Below are 14356 nucleotides of genomic sequence, written 5' to 3' on the forward strand. Positions count from 1 at the left end.
ACTCAACTGTAAGCTAAACAGTGAGGATTTACTGAATGTGCGTTGTCTCAAGGTCATGTTTGCGGCTTAGGGCGTAGCGGTTCACCATCACCTAAGGACATCCGATGGAAGCGCGTCTTGCTGCATGGAGTGGCACAAACGCGACAGCTCCATAGCTAATGCAACCATGAGGTGATCTGAAAGCGTTCGTTCGCGAAATATTTATCACTTCAACCATTTCTCAAGTGAAAAATTCCTCCACGAGCAAACCGATCGTAATTCGACAGGATCTGCAACCTCTCTGGTCAGGTACGTCACAATACCTAATTTCTCTGTACGGTGATGGCCTGTGCCGTATAATGCACGTATAATGAATGGCTTCACAAAAAAGTAAACTGGGACGTTTTTAAAATTTGAGAACACTTCTGTATGATAAAAGTGCCCCAAGATACTTTATCTTGATTTTAGTATCGTGGTTATGCACATAATCTGTTAGGGATTCCTGATAATCAAGAATGACTCGTTATGGCCGACGATTTGGTACGGTACGGCTGCATACCCTTGCGCCATAATCATACTGATAGCGACTAGGACATGAATGGTACACGACCTAAATAGACAGCAAGACCTTTAAGCGTTCACGGGACCGATCGCGCTCCCGCGCTCGATCAAACGAGCGATCTACCACGAGGTCAGTTCGTTTCTGTTATTCTGCCGCGAAAATGCTCTGATGCGAATGAATTTTCCCGCTGTGACAGCGAAACTAGAGATCGAAAGCACTGGCGCCCAAAATCGCCGCCAAATCGTAACCGCAGGCAGAGACGCGAGCGCAGTGTCTCCGTATCTTCGTCGTCTTCGGACAGGAGCAGATTGTCTTCATCAGACTCAAGTGATAGCAGCAGAAAGAAAAGGATCAGATCGGAATGCCTAAAATTGAAAAAGAAGCATGGCAAAAATGAAGATAAAAGGCATCACCGCGAATCCAGCTCGAAGAAACCCAAGAAAAAGAAGAAGCATAAACAGGGTCATCGCAGATATCGAAATGAGTACGATAAGAACGAAGATTCATCATCAGACTCGGACACCATTCGCAGTGCGATCTCAGGAAAAAAAATCAAGCGCAAATTGGTTCGATCGGCCGCTGATTTACAGAGTCAAAAGAGTCGTCAAAAATTGCTGCAATTTTACAACGGCATGTTTGACTAAGTTGCCAAACAATATATCTGTATTAAAGAAAATGCATCAAAAGATAATTCCCAGCTGCAGTAGACGCTGTCTTGAGAAATCCGAAATTCACTTTGATTTTTTTGCGGTTGATGAAGCAGCTGATCGCACTCGATGCATACACTTAAATTGATGCCGACGAGAGGGTACAGCTACCAATATTGAAATTCAAGGCAAATTGTTCGTATCATGCTTCTCCACAGCTGATCGGTACTTATCTCGAATGATGCCACGAATGCTCCCCATAGCTTGTGTCAGCATAGTCTCTACTTCTTCAAGCTCGGCTAAGCTGTAGGTAGCTAAGACTTTACCATCCCCACGCAGAAGCGCTATCTGACATTTCAAATGAGCATTTGCTTGTCTGAGATTATTCGCAACTGTCTGCGGATTATCTTGATTACCAGTAGTGAGACTGGTAAAGGGTTCGACCAAAGTCAAACTGCGCTCAAACAATCCGATCATCTGCTCTTGAAGCAGAATTTTTTGCTCAATTTGGACCGCCACACTTTTTAATTCTGCAATACAAAGCGAAAGACGTTCATTGTCCTGAAACGTGGCATGAACCTTGTTCGTTGCCTCCAGTGATCGTACAGGAGCTTCACAAGATAGCACTTTACGATTTTCAAGCGAACTTACCTCCATATCGTCCAAGTCAACTTGAGTAGACTGGTCTTGTTTAAAACGTGTCACGCTTAAATTTTTTGGCTGTGCTATAAAGACGCCTCGTACAAAACAATTTGGTTGAAAAGCTGTGACAACAGTGTATTCTGGTTGCTCAGGAACAACATTGAGATTGACTTGAGTTGACTGGTCCTGCTTTGAAGATGTAAGCACATTGTACTTCAGGTGCTCAACTTCTTCAGGTGAGCGCGAGGCTGAAGTGATAGCTCGCAAGCGCTCAGGGTATGAACTCTTGGTCTTGCGGTGATTAGATGCATAGTGTGGAGAAAAGCCAGCGAACCGCTTTCGGTGAGCCTTCGAAAGCAACGAAAGAGAATTCTTTTTCGAAAAACTTGATCTCTCTGATAACATTGAGTCAGCAAGAAGCGAAAGCACCTCATTTGTATCTTCTTCAGAAGCCAGCGCTTCGTCTTGATTATCTAAAGGCTCTTTTCTGACTTTTGATACTTCATAATTAGACGTTTCATGAACTTCAGATCCTTCGTTTACTTCGTCAAAGCTCACTTCGGATAACACTTCTTGATTGTCACTGACCAAGCTCCACTCGTCTTCGCTGAGACTCGTCATTTTAACAATGACCGCAAACTCTGAGCGCTATTGGTAGCAGAATGAAAAGTGCTTCCCACCGTTTTGTTTCAATGATGTCATGGCATGGAGGTCTCCACATGTACGATCAACTGACTTAACCTATAAAATTCTTTTAGTGTAGAAACGTGTTAGATAATCATGAGAGAAACATTAGTGAGCTGGCGAAAGAGAGATTACTGCATATGTCACACTTGTACTCAAATGGAAAAAAATCTATTGAGATGACAATAACAGCCTTTATACCAGTTGGCTATAAATTACGTGGTGCAGCCGCCGCATGCTCTTGGTCACGTACCGCCCGAACAAGTATTTGGTTAAATTCGTTAGGATCGTCCATAAACACCTGGTGGCCTGAACTTGGCACCAGACGAAAAACCGCATACTGAGTCCTTTCCAGCTGACGGACAACTGCTTCGCCATATTTTGAATTCATCCAATCCATACCGCCACCGTATATGATGGTTAATGGAACGTGAAATGTATCCGCAGTAAGAACACTGTCTAACGCTCGGCGTCTCGCACTTGCTCCCTAAATATAGCAATTCTTTTGTCAGCTATTGCGCGACTAATTAGAAAGCCGACGTTTAGAAATGTACCGGGTGCAAGTGGGTGTAAAACGCGATATCACCTGATGCTTGGAGGGCCCAATTGTGGTAGCAATAATCCGTTATAAGGCCAAAATCTACCTCTCCAGACCGAACAATGTTTGTTGCTGGTGTCCATTTGATGCGTTTTCGCCACGACCATCGAACAATTTTCGGACCCAAGGGACCTGCAAATCGAATTATACTCTACAGGCAACAAATATTAGTTGCCCAGGCAATTGATGACAGGTAGTATAGCGTACCATTGGAGTTATGTAGAACAACGATGTAAACTTCAGAAGCAAAGGAAGATTTTCTTGCTTAATTTCGCTGCTGTTAACTCCAGCTGGAGAGACAAGAATTAGATGCTCGATACGTTGATGATATTTTTCCGCATAATAGCTACAATACATGGCCTGATTGTTAACGTCATCATAAAGTCAGCTTAAGCATCAATATCGCATGACCACGTGAAAACGCACCCCCATCGAATGACCACAAAGAATAAAGTGGTCAAGATGAAGTTCAGATCTCCAATCTTCCAGCGATTCAACAAAAAAGTCATCCATTTCTTTCTCCGTCTTTGGATGCCATTTCGGGCGGTCTGACCGCCCAATTCCTTTCCACTCTACGGCAAACTACAAAAACCCACCTTAACAATAAGATACAAGGCCTGGAGGGGTGATAATATGTCTCTCAGGACGCACCACGTTGTAACACCTTGCAAGTGCCTGTAAATTAGCACTCCAGAACGCGTTTCCTGCTAGGTAACCGTGCACAAGCACCAAATCTTTTGGTCGAAGCTTGATATCACCACAATATGGCACATGAATTGTTCCAAGACCTGCGACTTTCGAAAGCATAAATTCAGTCTCAAGAAAATTGCCGTATATCGTTCGCTCAATTCTCTCGAGCTCTTTCAGATCTGACGGTAACCACAAGTGCAAATTGCAACATGACAGCCACAGTGGAAAGAAGCAGCAGAGCACTGTGAATGTTTCTACGACAGCCTTTGCAACATCAGACTCTTCGACACTCGCTAGGCTTTTGCGGATGATAGCGTAAAGTATGAGTAAAGTTGTCACAATGCCATGAATAACGAAGCTGTTGTATCGCGGCAAGTGCGAGAGAATAGCGAGGCCTAGCGTAATGACTAGTGGCCAGTCTAAAAGGCGCACGGGGATGTGAGGGATGACGAGGTATAAAATCCATGTGATGATAAGAGCTGTGGTGGCTACAGGTTTAGGAGGAAGAGTGAGAAATCGACCGATGATACCCCACATGGCTAGCAATAACGCTAAAAGCGGTGTAAGCCATAGCAGTAATATGCGGAAACCTGGCGAGCCAAAGAGCAACGATGGTCTTGGGCGACCAGGAGAGGATGATTCCGCTGGAACGGTCATCGAACCTCAAAGTCAAGACAACACTCAGTACTTGTACTGCACTTGAGAAGCTGAACTCTTTAATCATGATTACTGATAATATGCCACCAGTTTCATTACGCAATCTTGGTAGATAATGCTTTATTTATATTTTGTAAGGATATATTGGGAGTTACTTCGTACTTTAAACATCTGGTAAAACTATAAAATCATCTGCTCTGTAGCAGGAATCCGCTTGGGCAAGTACCTGAATAAACAAATTACATTGAAGGATATTTTAAGCGTTCATGGCACCGACAAAACTTTAAAAGCCAGTAAATAGCTGGCATTAAGAAGTTTCACAAAGCCCGAAATTACATCAAACAGCAATCGGGCATAATCGTAAAGATTAATAACTAAAGTAATCCTGTCATCCCTATTTGTTGCCTGAAAATTGACAAATGACTAACCTTCTAGCGTGGGGTGATGCGCTCTTCCTCTTGCGCTGCGAGCTTGGTAGGCTACAGATTCAGCGCATTGTCATTCATGCTGAAGACAAAAAATCTTCGTTTCGTGTTTGCCGTGTCAAATACGACGAAGCCTTCGCGCTGCCAGCAGACGCGCGTCTTGTCGCCGCCAAAGAAGTTGAGGACACTGAGCTTGCCATGTAAGTTTTGAGCATGCGACCACTGTGTTAAAAAATAGAGCCAGCGCAATAAAGTGCTAATAGTAGCTACTCTACGTCACAGTCACTATCCATTACTAGTTTTCCACGGCAAACAAGAAAGTGATCACGAACTATCACTCGATACTTCGTCAGTAGCTCGCAACCTTGGTGTACACACAAGGAGATACACAAATCACCTTGTCGATAACGTATCACCCGAAGGGCGTGAATGTCTGTTCTTCTGCATATTGTTTGATACAGATAGCGATGACGTAATTGGTTTGCGCTTATTGAACAAGTTGAATTATTTGACACATGATAACAAAGCACCAGACGGCGAAAGTAAAGCAGTTTTTGGTAACGCTTGCAATTCGCCACAATGTTTGATATCGGATGGTCCCCATGTGCTACTTTCCGAACGCCATGCGCAAACAGTGATGATTTTAAGGTTGCAAAGAGGTACTGACGGTGATATTAGTGGATTTTACGTTTGGTATACACAAGTGGACGTGACCCATAGTATAACAAGCTTTCCACCCGAAACCTTTCAGGTGGTGTCTTGTGCGTATGTGTCGAGAACACACGCCTCCAAACCACATATGCTGATCCATGCACAACGAAAGATCAGGTTATCTGCTGATGATGACAGGTAAATATATCTAAACGATTTCGTGTGTATTTCATAATTTCTTTGCTGTCCACCAACTGTCTTTGGATAGGAAGTCTCACATCTGGAGCATCGTGACCTTGGACGGTGAAAACAACGAAGTATCACACTGTCACTATTTACCATCAAAAGTTGATGAAATCACATGCTGTTGCTTTATTTCTGAGCTTAGCGAATGGGATTTCACGGCCTCGGCTTCTCGTGAGACGAGTGCCATCGAATTATGGGATAACAGACAAAAAGTTCAGTCTTCCCGATTGGAAGTGAATGTCTCAACTTTAGTTGTGACAGGTACGACGAGCAATACGATACATGTACATTCAAATGGAGTTTTAATCGTTTCCTATGCACTGCCTGCCCCACCTGTCGAAATGTACGTCTACATTCACTGGATTGTATACCATTATAAAGTGTGACAAATCCGTCACCTGTCAGGTTCATGTGGGAGACTGATGTCTTAAGCCAGTATCATGTGCTTTGTTTGCGCTGTGATGATGTCGACCGCTCATTTTATTTTCTGGGGTTTTCCAGCAACGCACAGAAATCATCTATGGATCTTCTTCTTTGTGAGTTTTAATGGCAGCATCAGGCCTGTTTATAAAGAATGCTCACCTATCACTGTATGGCATGAAGCTTTTAAGAATGTAGGATTCGCGTATGCTGCTAACTTTGCGGGGATTCATACAGGTGACTTTTCGGCGTTTCGTCAAGTACTTCTCCTGAATCACTTATCTACAATTGTTGAAACAAGCAGCAACAGTACAGAGAATGAAGCGGGTAGCGATCACCATGTGAATGACTGGTATCTTATTAAGCGCAGCGTTCTTGTCATACAAAAAGCTTTCGCGCCATATGCAAAGCTTTGTTGTCATCGGCTGCGATTGCGAGAAAAAAAAACGTCGATGGATGACACCCACTCCCGCAAACGCTCACGCAATGACAAGAAAAGCAGTTCTAGTCGCTTAACCATGGAGCCTCTCCGCTGCATTGAGCTCATCCAAAAGCCTTCGTTACGTGATAAGCTGGCAGGTCAAGATGACAAAGAACAATGTTGCGTATCAAATTTTCTCGCTTTGCAGTCGCAGCTCAACAAGCTTGTGAATAATCTCTTAGCACGCCTGAATCATGGAATTCAATTGTTGGACCGATTACAAAAGATCGTGGGAGACAAGGAAGCACTGATTCATAATCTTATTTTGTTTATAGCGGAACAATGGCAAACGCAACAGAGTGGAGTGGCTTACGGAAATTTGAGCTCTTTCATAGGTTCACACAATTCTCTCTTCGATTCCAGATCGTTTGTCGATATGAAAATTATTGTCGATTCTCCGCTTAATCTCGTCACCTTCACCACAAACACAAACGAAGCATGGGAAAACGTTTTGAGATTCACATTGGAGGATTCTAAAATGCATATTGTACTGCAGCAATTTCGTGTACTCCAACACTCTCCGTCGTCTTCTTTTATCTATGCTGAAGTGCTGCTGAGGAGTATGGCTGGCTTAGAACTTGATGATAGTTTTGTTGTGCTTACTGCGCATCCCGGGACAGCCGTACAATGGTATCAAAGCTCGTCCACAATATTTTCAAAACTCTCATCTGGCGGCGAAATGGCAGATCAAACAGCCCGGTTCAATCTCAAGCTGCACTTTGAACCAAAATTTACCTTTTTGCGGCAGCGAAAGCCGCTAGAGTTAACACTGTGGCTTCACTGGGGTCCACCTCAAGGGGATCATGACTTGCGGTCAAACGTGGCTGCTGTTGCTATCGCACCTATTAGAATCTATCCTGATGATGTGCTAGCAGCTGGAAGAGAGCTGCATAATGGAGCTTGGGACAATAAAAGCTGCTCGAAAGGTACGTACTGGAAGTTGTTAGACTGGTTCTTTTTGGATAACGGCACGCTAAATCTTGTTTTGGTTAAAAATTCATTCCAGAATCACTGCTCTTTCTTTCATCAGGATCAAATTTGGTGTCGTGGTTTGCGAATTATGAATCATTTGTGGCTGTTAAATCTATGATTCGACCAACATTTTCAATCATTGATATCTCTTTAAGGTCTCACGAATTGATGCTTTACGAGATGAGCAGAATGATCGCAAAACTACCGTCGGATGTGTACGTGATGCGCAATCCGCTCCAGATTTCTCAATTGCGTGCATTGCAGCGTCTACTGCGTCTTATGCGTAATGAGCTTAAACAAAGCCCGATCGAGCACATAGTTTCAGAAAGTCAGGCTCAAACGTCTCGGCAAGAACAACTTATATCAATACACCGCTCCATGCAACACGACACAGACCTTCAGGCAAATCAGGTTCTTCATAAATTGCAGAAACGCGTTAACTTTCACACAATGTGGTTTAATGCTACCGACACAAGCAATTAAGTCACAAGATATATTAGAAAAATACTTAGTGGAGAGCTTTTACGTTGCCAAACATGAACGCGTTTGTAGGTCATTGATCTTTGTGTAAAGGTCACTGATCCGCTCAGTACTGACTAACAAGGTGCGCTGAATACTGGATAGCGTCATTTGCAGGCGCAGAATAACAAGTACAAGAAGCAAAACCAATACCCAAGGAAACACTTTTACGTGGGCTACTTGGGCCCCTTCAGATGGCATTACTGCGCCAACGGAATTTCGGTGCCAGTAATTTGGCTTGCTTCGATGTTGCACTGATCTTTGATCCATTTTTGTAGCGTCCTGCACTATTGCTTTGTCTGACGAAAAATCAGATGTAGGAGAACGCTCAAGAATACACACATCTTGATCTAGTTTCCTTGAGTTTAGAAAAGCTTTCGCCATTCCTACCCATTTCTCCCATTTTAATCGGTTATCTTTGATGGCACGGGTCTCAATCGTGTTTTTCCAAAATGTGGATTTACCAAAAACCACCTAAATCAGTCATACCACACAACAATTTTATTACTATTCAATTCTATGTCATCTTTGCTTGTCACAACGCACCTTCATCTCTATAAATATTTTGCAAGCATTCGAATTTGAGGGCTGTGGCACGATAGTCCATCGATCTTCTACACTAAAATAGTCTCCATATGGAATATCCACAAGTCGGGTAGAACTCTCTATAACACAAACCCCCCGAGCATTTTTTTTGAGGCACTGAAGCTACAGTTGAAAAATTCATCGCGCTATTAATGATTGCTTCATAAGACTCGTCTTAAAGCAGTGTTTTTGCAAAACGTACCACATCAACCTGAGATGACTTTGGACCGATCGGAGCCTCAATGGGAATTCGAAATTGAAGTGAGCGAGTCCTGCCTATTCCGTAACAGCGCTTCAGTGCAACTTTACCTCGGTTTTTTTCTACGTCTGGAGACGTACCAAAAGATCCATCGTCGCCCACCGGTGTCTTCCACAGGTTGACAGTTATTTCAGTAGAACCCAGTTGCTCATTAAATTTGTCTAGCCCAAATGGTGCATTGTCCAAAAAGAAAAGCTGCATGAATGTGTCTACCGACAAAGAGAAGGCCTCCTCACGAATTGGCGTCATCGAAATATCCTTGGGCGCGATTGAGTCCACATCCGACACAACTCTAAGTCGATGCGGAATTATAGGACTTGTCGGTTCATGAACTTCAGTGGATTTCTTTTCTTTAGCCGCATTGCTATTGCTGTCTTCGCCCACACACAAGGCTGCTTCTTCTAGTTTCTTGCCCTCTTCGTCTTCATTCTCTTTTGATATGTTTGCGGCATCAGAAGAATCCTGGGACGATAGCGAGGATGGATTAGGTGACTCGGTATTACGAGACATTTGCAGTGCCAAAGTGCGCGGAACCGATGACTTTCTTGCAATAAGTCGTAGTTCAGCAAGCACGCGGTCACGCGTCTTGGTTATGAGGTCACAACAGCTATCACGATTATTGCCCCAAAAACTTGTAAACGTGTACTCGTCTTTGTCAAATGTCGTAAGTCGAATTGCGTGCTGAAACATCATTGTCGTCGTCTTTTTGATTTCGCAAATGGACTCGTAGGGGATCAGGATCTAATGTCGACAAGACCGACAACAAACAATAAGGGATAGCCTCAGTACGATGATAACGGTCGCAGCCTTGATACTGTCATAGAAAGTGCCAGTATCATGGTTAAAGTTCCACCCTCTCTAGTACTATTCTGACCTTTCTTTCACGGCCAAACACATTCGAGTAAAAACACACGTGCGAACTCGTTGGATACATGCGTCCATGCATAGCTAGAGTTGACGCGATTGCACAAGAAAAGTCTGCAATGCAAAGGGCAATCAAACATCAAAAATTCTTAGCTTATCAATAAACAAGGTCCTTATATTTCGTTTACCAACATGCCTTGATAAAATTGTGTAGACACGGGCAAGTCGAAAATCATACAAATGACTTGATCGCGCACATCTTCCTGCTCCTGCACCTGTTCCATCTCGTTCTGCATAGGACCATCTAGTGATAAGATCCCTTTGTCGAGCAAAGTATTCACTTGCGGATGATTGTCGCAATTACTAGTCAGCGACAGCTCTTCGCTTGCTTTGCCGTTAGTTATGTTTAATAATCTCATATTCTTGTCAGTAAGACTATAGCTCGTGTGATGGCGCTCTTCGTGATGCTACAGACTGAAATTTTTTAATGTCGTTGCGGTGACGGTTCGTCGTCACGTGGTTCAAGTCGGTTTTGCGCGTATATGTTGCGAAAACAATGCTTTTTCGTAGCGGTAGCGACTACAACGACTTCTGCTGCTTCTAGCTGACGACGAGAAGGAGCAGGCGAATGAACAACACAAGTTCCATTCGACACTGCGAAAATTTTTATCGTTGATGCATTATTTTCTAAAATAACCTTTTTTGTTCATATCGCATGATGGAAACCGATATGTTGAAGAAGCTTGACGTTTCTAAAAGGTCATCTATCTCGATATTAAGACAAGAAAATTTTTGTGGGATATGCTAGCCCAACGTAAAAATTTGAAAACATCAATGTTAAGACTTAGTTTACACGCGATCTAAGACATCGAAGGGTTCGTGTGGCCAAGCATACATCTCGGCGATGCTGCCTCAAGCACTAGTGGAGGATTAGCAACTCACTGCTCAACAATGCATAGATCTTTAGAGGCCATCTTCTCGATCGATAGCAAAATCCCACATGGAGTGAAACTTGGACGTAGATATTCCGTCGACTTGACGCATTTAACAATCACGAAACCCTCGCTTGCACCCAGGCTATCGACGTCAAAGCCAAATCTCAACAGTAATTCGGTTCAATCTATTCGACATTTAATCAAAGCGACTTGTATCGAAGTATTCACTGCTTCAGAGATTTCTTCGCCTCTTCTTGCCAGCGAGGCTAGCTGTTAATTATTCACTCTGAAGACTACTAACAATTGCGACAAGTAACAGGTATTCAATCATGCTGCTCTCGTTGCCTGTAGCCACTCTAACAACCGCAGTCAGGAATCTGGTGACCTTCCCATGGCAAAATGGGAATGGTGGTTAAGCGTATTCTTTGAGTATCTTCATATTCCGCATGGTGTCTAATCGTCTGGCATGATTTGGAGCATACAGACCAGTTTACTGCGTGTCATACCTTGCTGTTGCTCAAATGTTGAGATATTTCTGGCCAGGCTAAAAGTGATGAAACGTTCTTATCATCACTGCTTCGGCTCTCGAGGAAAATTTGCTGTTATATCACGCTGGAATGTTGAAGCGCAGCGAGAAATCTTTACCTGACGTCATTGAAACGAAGCAGCACAGCACCTCACTTCACCATGTAAGGTAGAATAGACTGTTTACATTGGTAGCACTAGTGAAAATCACACAAGAAACGCAAAAATTCATCTTTATATCGTCTCCAGACTCTCATCACCGTTTGGATCGGCCAATAATGTGACCACTCTGGTTCGAGCTTGTGCTGAAAATTGCAACCGCCTGCGCAAGACCTGTAAAGTATACATAGTTTTCAGTCAGTTCAAGATCGCCTTCGAGCGATGAAAATAAACTAGATAAGCTGTCTCTCCTAAGTACGAGCAGGATGTTCTTGGCCCGTAGGCATTATTAAAGATGGCTGACCCAACGCCCGCACCCGCCCCAAAGAAGCTGACTAAGAAAGAGCTGCGCATTCTAGAGCGCCAGAAAGCGTCTGCGGCAGCTGCTGGTCCCACGCTAAACGAAGTATACGGTGACATGCCGCTTATCCAGTCGCAGGAGCGCCCCAAGCATGCGTATAAATCGTATGTAGCCAGCAATTTTTCTTTGCAGCACGGGTTGAAAGTCTTTGTAACGTATCAATCATTCCCTTCGCTGCAGCATTAAGGATTTAAACACAGAGTTGCAGGGCGAAAGATTTTGGGTGCGTGGCTACTTACAAGCCGTGCGCGCCAAGTCAAAAATTGCATTTGTCACGCTACGCGAGCAGACGGCCACAATTCAGGGCATTTTACACGAAAGCGACATCGTCTCGCGGCCCATGATCAAGTTCGCAGCCAGTTTACCTAAGGAGTCTGTTGTTGATGTGCTCGTTACGCTCAGTGTGGCTTCCAGCCCCGTGCTTAGCACAACGCAAAAGGATGTGGAGCTTAATATTGAAAAATTCTTCGTAGTTAGCAAGGCTTTACCTGAGCTTCCCTTTCAAGTCGAAGACGCTGCCCGTCCCGACAACCTTGTTAAGGCTGAAGGCTCTACCTTCGCGAATGTTGGGTTGGAGACTCGTTTGAACACTCGCCCGCTTGACTTGCGAACGCCCGCAAACCAGTGCATTATGCGCATCCAGGCTGCCGTGGGCTTACTTTTCCGAGAATTTCTTATCATGAACAATTTTGTTGAAATTCACACTCCCAAGCTTGTAGGTGGCGCGTCAGAGAGCGGTGCTAATTGCTTTACGCTCAAGTATTTTGACCAAGATGCTGCACTGGCTCAAAGTCCGCAGACGTACAAGCAGATGGCTTGTGCGGTTGCAGGTCTGGAGCGCGTATTTGAAATCGGTCCCGTCTTTCGTGCTGAGAATTCGAACACGCACCGACATATGTGCGAATTTGTGGGTCTTGATCTGGAGATGACTATTAAAGAGCACTACCATGAGGTTCTAGAAGTGTTTTCAGACCTGTTTATTTACATTTTTGATGGTCTTAAAGATCGATACGCGAACGAGCTCGCTATCATTAATGAGCAGCACCCTTTTGAACCACTTAAATATTCTAAGCCTTCGCTCATTATCAACTTCGAGGAGGGTGTGAAGATGTTGAAGGAAGCTGGTGCTGATCAGGAACCCGACGAGGACCTGAGTACGGAGAACGAGAAGTGGCTGGGACGCCTTGTAAAGGAAAAGTATGACACCGATTTTTACATTCTGGACAAGTATCCATTGGCTGTGCGACCTTTTTACACGATGCCGGACCCAAAGGATAAGCGCTGGAGCAATTCATATGACATGATGATTCGTGGCGAAGAGATCGTATCTGGAGCGCAGCGCGTGCACGATGCATCGCTTTTGATGCAACGGATGGATGAGCTTAATGTGCCTCAGGAATCATTGCGCAGCTATATCGATTCGTTCCGCCTTGGTGCCCTTCCTCACGGTGGCGGTGGTATTGGTTTAGAGCGAGTTGTCATGCTGTACCTGGGACTGGGCAATATTCGTAAGGCTTCTATGTTCCCGCGTGACCCTAAACGGTTGTTTCCGTAAACGCAGCTTACGGCTTAAGGCTTAAGGCTCAACGTTCAAGGTGGATGTCGAAAAGCATTGTGATATGCAGAATCGAAGAGGATTAATTACAGCTTGTAATACTTTGCTTTAATCTCTTCTATTGCTTATCTTTATGTATGCCATTTACTGCACGATAAATCTAAGATTCAACTTTGACAAAAATCATCCCAGCCGATCGTGAATTACATTTCCCAACATCAATTAACAAAGGTCTTTGATTCCCAGTCGATCAATGTTTGTCCGACTGAGTAAAGAAGGCTCATCTGAAGATTTTTTTGCTGAATATCGCATGGCAAGATAGCTATTGAAGCGCAAAGGGGACTGAGTGGAGCAATAGTGCTGAAGAGACCACGTTACCTGGTCATGGTGTTACTGGTCGACTATTGAAACGTTGGCGACGTTGTGGCACAACCAAAGACCAAAAGCAACATGCGATTGACAAGGCAAACGAAACTAAGACGTAGCAAAATTGTATAGTTTGAATTATCAGTTGATCAGGCGGTACTTAGTAGCGAAGACATTTGTTTCTCGCGCTCGTAGGGCTTAGTCGTGCAATCAGCTGCTGCGTCTCGTTTGCGCAAAGAGTGGAAGTGCTTGTCGTACTTTTATAACAATCTACAGCACCAGCACTAGATATAGTGCTTAGCATGCTCATTAATTCAATTTCTTACCGGCGACGAGCAGTAGATATGATGGTAATGGAGTCAAATGCAATGATATTTCACCATCGTTTCAGGCTGTTGAAGTCTCGATAAAAGCTGTCGGCGAATCTTATGGTCATGATGTTTAAACGCAAGTTAACAAGTTTTATTAAACTCTGATGAAATTGGCAACATTGATATAGAACGTGATTTTACTTCTCAATTTGCCGGCTACTACGCAAGTCAAATCTCCAGAAGTACTCCCCAGCCCCCAGCCC

At 43.9% G+C, this 14356-nt stretch overlaps 6 protein-coding genes across 6 annotated transcripts; 4 read left to right on the forward strand and 2 right to left on the reverse strand.

The window, feature by feature from the left end:
* Positions 1-494: 494 nt before the first annotated feature.
* On the forward strand, positions 495-1185 carry PHALS_03925 (uncharacterized protein; the record flags this gene model as incomplete). The annotated part of the gene is made up of 3 exons (XM_024718230.1): positions 495-519; positions 598-670; positions 738-1185. The coding sequence occupies 3 exons, from the start codon at positions 495-497 to the stop codon at positions 1183-1185; spliced, it is 546 nt and encodes a 181-aa protein (XP_024583649.1).
* A 186-nt stretch (positions 1186-1371) lies between these two features.
* Positions 1372-4459, reverse strand: PHALS_03926 (serine protease family; the record flags this gene model as incomplete). Its single annotated transcript, XM_024718231.1, has 6 exons — positions 1372-2478; positions 2768-3001; positions 3069-3263; positions 3320-3472; positions 3539-3694; positions 3764-4459. The coding sequence occupies 6 exons, from the start codon at positions 4457-4459 to the stop codon at positions 1372-1374; spliced, it is 2541 nt and encodes an 846-aa protein (XP_024583650.1).
* Positions 4460-4878: 419 nt separating this feature from the next.
* PHALS_03927 (uncharacterized protein) lies at positions 4879-8137 on the forward strand (the record flags this gene model as incomplete). The annotated part of the gene is made up of 10 exons (XM_024718232.1): positions 4879-4933; positions 5018-5084; positions 5167-5733; positions 5804-5852; positions 5924-5952; positions 6053-6124; positions 6187-6317; positions 6385-7608; positions 7689-7731; positions 7810-8137. 10 exons carry the CDS (start codon positions 4879-4881, stop codon positions 8135-8137), a joined length of 2565 nt encoding a protein of 854 aa, XP_024583651.1.
* A 39-nt stretch (positions 8138-8176) lies between these two features.
* PHALS_03928 (Uncharacterized conserved protein, contains GRAM domain) lies at positions 8177-10300 on the reverse strand (the record flags this gene model as incomplete). The annotated part of the gene is made up of 6 exons (XM_024718233.1): positions 8177-8647; positions 8720-8881; positions 8961-9034; positions 9098-9758; positions 9892-9995; positions 10078-10300. 6 exons carry the CDS (start codon positions 10298-10300, stop codon positions 8177-8179), a joined length of 1695 nt encoding a protein of 564 aa, XP_024583652.1.
* Positions 10301-10644: 344 nt separating this feature from the next.
* PHALS_14974 (uncharacterized protein) lies at positions 10645-11773 on the forward strand. The gene has a single exon (XM_036407152.1). The coding sequence runs from the start codon at positions 10833-10835 to the stop codon at positions 11091-11093; it is 261 nt and encodes an 86-aa protein (XP_036263405.1). The 5' UTR covers positions 10645-10832; the 3' UTR covers positions 11094-11773.
* A 22-nt stretch (positions 11774-11795) lies between these two features.
* Positions 11796-13416, forward strand: PHALS_03929 (aspartate-trna ligase; the record flags this gene model as incomplete). The annotated part of the gene is made up of 2 exons (XM_024718236.1): positions 11796-11965; positions 12042-13416. 2 exons carry the CDS (start codon positions 11796-11798, stop codon positions 13414-13416), a joined length of 1545 nt encoding a protein of 514 aa, XP_024583654.1.
* Positions 13417-14356: the final 940 nt, after the last annotated feature.

This window comes from Plasmopara halstedii, assembly GCF_900000015.1.
Source record: "Plasmopara halstedii genome assembly, contig: Scaffold_2386, whole genome shotgun sequence".
Lineage (NCBI taxonomy): Eukaryota > Oomycota > Peronosporomycetes > Peronosporales > Peronosporaceae > Plasmopara > Plasmopara halstedii.

What these genes read in the sequence shown, in the direction of transcription:
- PHALS_14974 (XM_036407152.1), top strand. Translation starts at nt 10,833, where the DNA reads ATGCATAGATCTTTAGAGGCCATCTTCTCGATCGATAGCAAAATCCCA.